The sequence below is a fragment of the Scyliorhinus canicula genome, chromosome 18 (genome assembly GCF_902713615.1).
Source record: "Scyliorhinus canicula chromosome 18, sScyCan1.1, whole genome shotgun sequence".
In the NCBI taxonomy this organism is placed as follows: domain Eukaryota; kingdom Metazoa; phylum Chordata; class Chondrichthyes; order Carcharhiniformes; family Scyliorhinidae; genus Scyliorhinus; species Scyliorhinus canicula.
This window is the reverse complement of record NC_052163.1, coordinates 42,602,717-42,611,499: the sequence shown is the minus strand read 5'-3', so window position 1 is coordinate 42,611,499 and position 8,783 is coordinate 42,602,717. Positions and strand designations below refer to the sequence as shown.

The following is an 8,783-nucleotide window of genomic DNA, read 5'->3' as shown; positions in this document are numbered from 1 at the left end:
TGTCAAATATCTGTTACAAGTTGATGTACAGTTATCAGGTTAAACAACTTACCTATTTAACATTGTGACTTTAACACCTAAAGAGCAGTGGTCATTCCCTTAGTTTTTCCTGTACTGGATAATCATTGTTTGCAAAGATGATATACTTATAACCATCCATCTCTGAGTTAGTTATGTTCTCTTTTTGTGGGTCACCTATGTTATATCCTATTGAGATGTGAGCAATGGGACTAACTGAAATGGTCTTCAAAAGAACCGTTCAGGACTGATCGGCCAAACCGCTTTCTTTAATGCCCAGCATTGAAAGGATTATGTAACAACACACCAAACCATAAAATGCTAGCAAGTTGCAACAAATAGGAATTGGAACGCAATGCCCGATAGAGTGGAGGTTAGATTTTACTTAAAGGAGACATTCATTCTAGAGGTAAACTCTACCAGTGGCGAGCACTAATCTTTTTTTATAAAATTTAGAGTACCCAATTATTTTTTCCCCAATTAAGGGGCAGTTTAGCATGGCCAATCCCTGCACATCTTTGAGTTGTGGTGGTGATACTCACGCAGACACGGGGAGAACGTGCAAACTCCACACGGACAGAGACCAGGGACAGATTGAACCCGGGTCCACGGCGACAAGAGGCAGCAGTGCTAACCACTGCGCCACCGTGCTGCCCCTGGCGAGTGCTAATCTATGGGTGACTTTTTAGAGTTGTAAATCTTAACAAAATTTTATTTTTTAGTGCACCTACTGGCCTGTACGATTGTTGCAGATACACGGAAATATAACAAAATACTGGATAGAAATGAGATGGCTAAGCATACATACTGAGCAGACACTTTGCAAGAGTATCTCTTTGTTCTCTAGGACTCAGTCTTCTCTGATCCTGCTGTCTGAAGTAAACACACAAGAGCTAGGGAAATGCAAATAATCTTAAGCAAATCTTTTTTTAAACCTAAGCGGAGATGCTCCGTAGGTATGGGCTGGTTTAGTACAGCAGGCTAAACAGCTCACTTGTAATGCAGAATAAGGCAGCAGCGCGGGTTCAATTCCCGTACCAGCCTCGCCAAACAGGCAGTGGAATGTGGCAACTAGGGACTTTTCACTGTAACTTCATTGAAGCCTACTTGTGACAATAAGATTATTATTATTAGGTATATGTATTCACTACTCCCACTACTTACCCTGGATTAACCTATTACTTGAATCAAATGCTCTTTGCAGTTAGTTAAGGATGTCCATGTGAGGCGCAAGTCATGTAAAAATGTGACAGCACAAGAGGCAAGACGCCAAATTCTTTTACTCACACTGGCAGCGTGACATTTAAAAAAAAAGTTGGATCAATATCACATGAAACACAAGACACGTGTGTGCGTGTGTGTAAGTGTGTGTGTGCACAATTAATGAATAACGTATATAGAACTTGATTTGACACTTTCTGAAGAATATCACTACACAGTGGATAAAACACAGTGGACTGAGTGGATAAAAATCTGGCTGATAGACTTAATGTAAGGAAGAGACTAGTAACTACAGAGGAGCAAAAAGGATTTGGTCCAAGGTGCACAATTCACTAAAAGCAAATCCACAGGTATAAAAAATTATCAGAAAGGTGAATGGAATGCAGGCAAAGTATTTGGAATACAAGTGGAGGGGGTTATGCTTATGTTGGACAGAGTCGTGGTGTGACCTCACCTGGAGTGCTGCATACATACCAAAGGGCCTCACAGCGGATTCACCAGACTGATACCAAGATTTCAAGGATTAGAATATGAGGTCAGCTTGTGTAAACTTGGTTTTTATTCCTCTGACTTTAGAAGGTTAAGGGGGCAACCTAATCAAAGTATTTGAACGAGAAATGATAGATTGGATTAGTTCCTCTAATGGAAAATCCAGACAAATGGGTGCCATGTTAACATGACAGCCCAGTCATTTAAGAGGGGCATCAGAAGATGTTGCTTTACACAGAAGGCAGTAAAAGTCTGGCATTTCCTCCACCAAATTATGTTGGGTGATTTGAAATTTGCAAGACTGAGAATAGCAGACTTTTATGAGGTATGGGCATTGAGGAATATGGATTAAAGGCAGCAAATGGAGTGGAGGGCAGATCAGCCATGATCCAATTGAATGGCAGAATAGGCTTCAAGGTTTAAATTGCGTACTCCTATTCTTAGGTCACTGACTGCTAATCCCATAAATACATGGCATTGCTGCACTTGGAATTGAATGCAGCTTTAAGCAAACATTTTAAATTCATTTGTTGCAGTATGATATTTTACTGAAATGTTTATAATCCCATGCACACCAATGCAGAGACTCCTATGCAAAATAACATTCAGGATTTTTTTTGAAGGCTTTGGCTTTTACATGATGGAGCAGGTGAATCCACAGCATTCCTTCAGTAGGGTCAGCCCAGTCTTTGCCATGAAAGGGGTAGATGTCTGCTGTGCTCTCGATGTCATCTTCCTTTCCTTTGCAGCATCTGAGATGAGATAATAACAACCTTGGTGATCTGTTGGAGCAGAGCATTTTGCTGCAACGTTCATACACAGAGGATTAAACTTCCCTTTTCTCACGCAACATATCATGGATTCCATTTGTAATAATGTGAAAAGTTCAAATCATATTCAAGCGCCAAAGAAAACTTACCAATCAAAATCACAGCAGCAGAAAGTTGGAGTTTACTATCCCCTCTCCCTGAAACATGCTTTCGTAGCCAATAAAGTCAGATAAGGGCGGCACGGTAGCACAATGGTTAGCACTGTTGCTACACAACGGCAGGGACCCGGGCTCAATTCCCAGCTTGGGTCACTCGCTGTGCGGAGTCTGCTTGTTCTCCCCTGTGACTCAATTAACTTCTCTGCAGGTTTAAGTGACATTGTTTAAAAGTGGAATGACAGACACTGAATGTTGATCACCCATAGCCTGCGAATTATTGCCGAGAAGGTGACTGAACACTAGGAATAGAAGCTTCTGATTACTGACATAACATAAAAGGACACTCATTAAATAAAGAACATAGTTGAACTTTGTACAAATTCCTCACATATAATTTTCTGATCTCAGCCAACATCTGAAAGGAACAAGCATTTTCAGTAAATCATATTCCTCCTTCACTATTTAGCTCTCCTCATTTAAAAAAAAGAGAGTAAATCAATATGTAGTGAGCTTGTCCAAGTCACCCGGAGAGAGACTGCAGAACAGGGGTTCATTAGGCTTCACACCCACAACAGGGCAGGAAGATAACAAAGAGTTATCTCTTTTCCTTGCCCACTCAAAACATTTGACAACACTTACTTCCTTTAAAAAAAACACACGCACTAGCTCTTCAAAAGGTTGGCTTCAACATTGATGAGCCATCAATTGCACGAGAGACGAGTTGCTATACAAAAGTTAGGCTTTAATAAGCTAGAACTTAGCCCTGCAGTTGTCTACAATAAAATGGACGACCACCTGGCGTTCCGACTATTTATACCTCGGTATGGGGGCATGGTTAACTCAGCCTCTCAACCAATCGGAGAGCTGTCACATGACTGGTCTCAACCAATCGGTCGAGAGGCACATGACCGACCAGGGCCAATGGTAAGCCGGTGTTCTGCACCAATGGCAGACAGCTATGCAAATCATATCACCACAAATATAATTCAAGATGCTGAGTTTATCAGTTTGACACACTGCAGTTACATATGTGCACAATCCCAAAACTCCTTTCTCCACTTTAACAGGTTCACACCCTCACATTTCCTACCCCACCTCTCACAGGCCACTTGGAAGACACTATTCAGCCCTCATTTAGGAAAGATTGGCATGCAGTGTCTGTCAATCATGCAGTGTCTGTCAAGTACAAGCACTGGAGCAGGAAACCCACCTGCAAAACTCTCACCCCAGGTTATCCCCATGAAGCTCTTTCACACCTTCCTCTCTTTCTGACTCCTTAATCACAAAGGACAATCCTTACCCATGTTTGGCTTCTACCCTCCTTCCTGCAGATTCAATCTTGCAAGAGGTGGAACAGCAGGAGGAAGAGGACTTCAATAGTGAAGAGGATACATGATGCTGTTTCTCAGAACAGCACTTGGCAGCCCTGTAAAAGCACCAAGTGTGGGATAGAAGACAAAACAGCACCCGATAAACACGAGTGCTACCTCAGTCCCATCAACCTTTTGCAGAACAGAGCAGTCAATCACCTGCTGCAATCCTAGCCCTCGAGTGACATTTTGAAGCACCACCTGGATCACATACCTGGTCCCTGACAATCGTTCAGTGGGCCCAACCCTATGAAAATCAGTGCAAAGCAATTGCAGATGCTTGCAGGCAGAGTGACAAAATGTTTTAATGTATTTAAAAGAATCACTTCTTCCCTGCAAAAAATCTGAATGAAAAGGTCTCCAGTATCTTGCAATCCATTCTCACCTTGAGCCGCTGATACTGAAAACTGCCACACCTCATTGAAATGTGTCTAATTTACTCTGAGGGCAACTGCAATCTAACTTTAGGAGATTCAGAGGCCCTCCACCGCTGTCTCTCCCTTGACAGATTCAACTGAGGCCTTTTGTTATTTGATAGATGGATCATGTGCCATGAGCAGAGGCTCAGGGAGACCAAGGGGAGCTGACTGTCCAAACACAATGGCCGGAACTTTTCAGATCTTCACTCCGGTGGGATCTTCTAGCTGACGTAAACGGAGATTCAATGGTTCGCCAGCCCCACCCCAGGGGGCTGGAAACTCCGGCCTATGTTCCCCACATTGTTTTAAATGTGGGCTCCTCTTCTCCAATGCTGGTATTTGGCAGGCATTTGGTGCCAATTTTTTTCTGAATGAGGGTTGAAGAGTGTGTACCGAATTCTCTGGGAGAGGTAAGCCAAGCACAGCCCTGAATTAGCATCCAAAGTGTTTCATCTTTTGTTCGGGATCTAGATGGGGCGCTTAAGGGTTCGACTGTTTCCCCCAAAAAGCTACTTTAGACGGCAGTTCATAAAACTTGAGATAATAACTATTTGCACCTCTTTCAAAGCCTTGCAGTAACCCTCAGCCTCTTGCACACAAGGGGCTCTCTCTGACTCGCTATAACCCTGCCCACTAACATTGCCACACATGTCCCCACTTTCAAGAGTCTCTGCAGAACTAACCTCTTCAATCAATCCTTTTGGATATTCCTCCCACACACTGCTCAGTCCGTAAATGGTGCTCCATGCATGCAAATTGGTTTCTAGTTTAAATTGATGTGCTGCAGGAGCAAAGTAATTTTTGAAAAAGGAGAAATCAATACCTGTAGCTCTCAAATGGAACATTTGGTTCCAAAGAACCAATTGAGAAATTGATCGTTTACACAAATTCCATCAGTGATGATAACGTTATATTTCATAACATTTTCAGACAATGTTAAACTGTTCAAATGGAATGTTGATGCCTTTGGCTAATTTTTTAAAAATACACTGTTTTAAAAATGTGACATTGCTGTTTGGATTTCAAAGTGCCAACCAGCCATTCAATACTTATTATCTCAAGTAACTTTACTGAGGCAGGGGTAAAACTCTGTAATACAAGAAGAAGGAGCTGGATTCTCTGTTTCAGAGACTAAGGCTGGGATTCTCCGACCCCCCCGCCAGGTCGGAGAATCGCCGGGGGGAGGCGTGAATCCCGCCCCACCGTCCCGAAGGCAGCTGCCCTATTCTCTGGCACCGTTTTTCGGGATTCCCGCCACGTTGGTCGGGGGGCGTTTGCAGCACCAACCCCCCCCCCCCCCCCCCCCCCCACCCCCACCAGGTGATTCTCCTGGCCCTGATGGGCCGAGCAGCCGTCCAGTTTTGGCCAGTCCCACTGGCGTGAATTACTCATCTCACGCAGGGCGGGACCTGGCAGGTAAGTGTGCGGGGGCAGTCATCGGGGGGGGCGCGGGGGGATCCGACCCTGGCGCGCGGTGGCCTGGCCCGCGATCGGGGCCTACTGATCCTGCGGGGGGGCTGTTTCCGCGGGCGCCTTTTTTCCTCCGCGCTGATCCCCTGGACGGCTCCACCATATAGACTGGAGGGCCGCGCGGAGTAGATAACCCCTGCGCATGCGCGGAAATACACCTGGCAGTCTGCGCATGCGTGGAAAAACACCAACCGGTCCGCGCTTGCGCGAGATCACGCCGGCCGTTCCGCGCATGCGCGAACTCGCGCCAACCCCTCCAGCGTCCACTTAACCCCCTAGAAAGGTGAGAATTCCTCACCTCAGGGGGCTGTTGACGCCGGAGTCGTTGGCACCGGTTTTCTCACCGGCGTGGAACTTAGTCCCCAGAAGGGAGAATCCCGCCCTAAGTGTCGATGCCGGGACAGAATCGGTGAACTTCCACACTGCAAAATTGGTGCCGTTCCTGGAGCAATTCTTGCACCCGATAATGGGCTAGCATCGGCGTCATGTGGAATACAAGCAATTGCAATGAAATTGGTGTCTGGATTGGCACTCGAGAGGCAGATAGGCTGGCAGGCTGCCAGCTAGCAAGATGACGCTGGTTTTATTGGAGCACGCCCATCCCGTTGATGGGTTTGCTCGGGCCAGAGGATTTATGGGGGAGGGGGGGGGTGAGTGGCCTGGGGGGGACCCATATGACCAGTGTCACTACGTTCACAGTGGGCAGTCAGCGGCGTGCGCAGCTGCAGGGCTGTGGCAATGGTGTTATGTGCCCATCCACCCGACCCCACTGCCCACCTGCTGGCCGCGCCCCCACACTCCCCCCAGCCCTGGCAAAAGCCCCCCTGGCCAGTGGCCTAACTGTCTGCACACTATAGTGATGTTGGACATGTTTCATAACCCCCTCTCTCTCCCTCAGCCGCCAGGGCGCCTGTTTCCCAATTTTTAAAACCACAAGTGAAACTCGCCGTCGGTAATACCCCCCGCGGAGGCGGAGCACCGCAGAAGCCCCAGGGAATACCAGGTCAGGCCCGCTAATGGTGTGCCAACGACGTTTACTGTACATGCAGAGTAGAATGCATTGATGCCGCTGTCGAGGCACTGGAGCATGGCATTCTGTTAGGCGCCCGGCGCCAGCCATGGTTTTCACCTCACGTGCGATTCTCCACCCAATCGTGTTTCCCGATTCCGGCGTCGGCCAACGGAGAATCCCACCCAGAATCTGCAGTGGCATCAGGAGGGAATTAGAATAAGTTCTGTTTTCAATATCCATCCACCTTGATCTGTTTAAAAACTTACACAGCTTCTATCTCCGACAGTTCCGGACAGTCGACCAGCAGTATAATTCTTGAAAATCTGCAAACCACATTTTGAAGGACATGAGCCAACAAATCAACTTCACCTACACTTTTTGTAGCAGGGCAGCTGTGTAAATGGTCTCACTGGGCTCCAAGTATTGCAGAGTACAGGTGTTTCATCCAATAAGCTAGCTTTTCTGGCAATCTTCTTTTTTTTTAAATTTAGAGTACCCAATTATTTTTTCCAATTAAGGGGCAATTTAGTGTAGCTAATCCACCTATCCTGCACATCTTTTGGGTTGTGGGGGTGAAACCCACGCAGACACGGGGAGAATGTGCAAACTCCACACGGACAGTGACCCAGGGCCGGGATTCGAACCCGGGTTCTCAGCGCCGGAGGCAGCAATGCTAACCACTGTGCCACCGTGCTGCCCTTTTTCTGGCAATCTTAATGAGCTTTTAGGGAGTGCGCTGAGTTCAGTTCCTCCATTGAAAGGAGAAGATAAAAACTAGAGGAAAGGTGCAGGTAGATTCAATTTGACATTATCAGGCGTGCGGACGCACGGCTGTGAAGAGAATATTGAGAACTTTCTTCGTATGGGACAAGAAAAAGTTCGGAAATTACCTGATAGAAATCGAGATTCTTAACAGATTAAATAAAGCGATTAAATAAAGAGACTAGTCCACTGGTTAACAGAATGCAAATCAGATCGCGCAACCTTATAATAATCACAAAAATACAGGACGGAAAAAAATTAAAAATTCTTTCAGCAAGCTGGCACAGCAGCAGATTCCAAGTCTGCGCATTGCTCTCCCCCACATATATACATCGGCTCTCTTCCAGCCTACTCCAAGCAGCTTCTGAAAGACTTACAGCACCCACGTTGCACCTTCGCAGGTCTGGGAACGCTAGCGGAAAAAGCCAAACTCGAGATTCCCGTCAGCCATGAATCAGTTTGCTATCTCACTGGCCCATTCCCGGTGGCGAGTTCCGGAAGACGCCCAAATATGGTGAGCATATCATTAACCCTAATTTGCATCTCATTAGCGAGATTGAAGTCGAATGCCCGGGAATTAACTGGCTCCCCAGTGAGAAATCACATGGGCATCATAGAACATAGAACATAGAACATAGAACAGTACAGCACAGAACAGGCCCTTCGGCCCTCGATGTTGTGCCGAGCAATGATCACCCTACTTAAACCCACGTAACCCGTATACCCGTAACCCAACAATCCCCCCATTAACCTTACACTACGGGCAATTTAGCATGGCCAATCCACCTAACCCGCACATCTTTGGACTGTGGGAGGAAACCGGAGCACCCGGAGGAAACCCACGCACACAGGGGGAGGACGTGCAGACTCCACACAGACAGTGACCCAGCCGGGAATCGAACCTGGGACCCTGGAGCTGTGAAGCATTGATGCTAACCACCATGCTACCGTGAGGCCCCTTTTTTAAAATGTGAAGCTGGGGCATTGGCTGCTGAGGGGAAGTGGTGAGGCGAGTAGCCATTTCCATTTTCCGGCATGCAGCTCAAGGGCACCGGAGCTGCTGCCCCGGTGACCGGGGGGAGGGAACCCTTCAA

The 8,783-nt window shown here is 46.8% G+C and overlaps 1 protein-coding gene across 2 annotated transcripts in view; it reads right to left on the bottom strand.

Moving 5' to 3' along the window:
• Nucleotides 1-1,326: 1,326 nt before the first annotated feature.
• Nucleotides 1,327-8,783, bottom strand: part of zgc:171844 (uncharacterized protein LOC100151763 homolog) — a 117,716-nt gene continuing 110,259 nt past the window's right edge. For both annotated transcript variants that reach the window (XM_038777338.1, XM_038777337.1), the window contains exon 6: nt 1,327-2,480. In XM_038777338.1, coding sequence (XP_038633266.1) covers nt 2,362-2,480 — 119 coding nt within the window. In that variant the 3' untranslated portion in view covers nt 1,327-2,361. The remainder of the gene's footprint in view (nt 2,481-8,783) is intronic.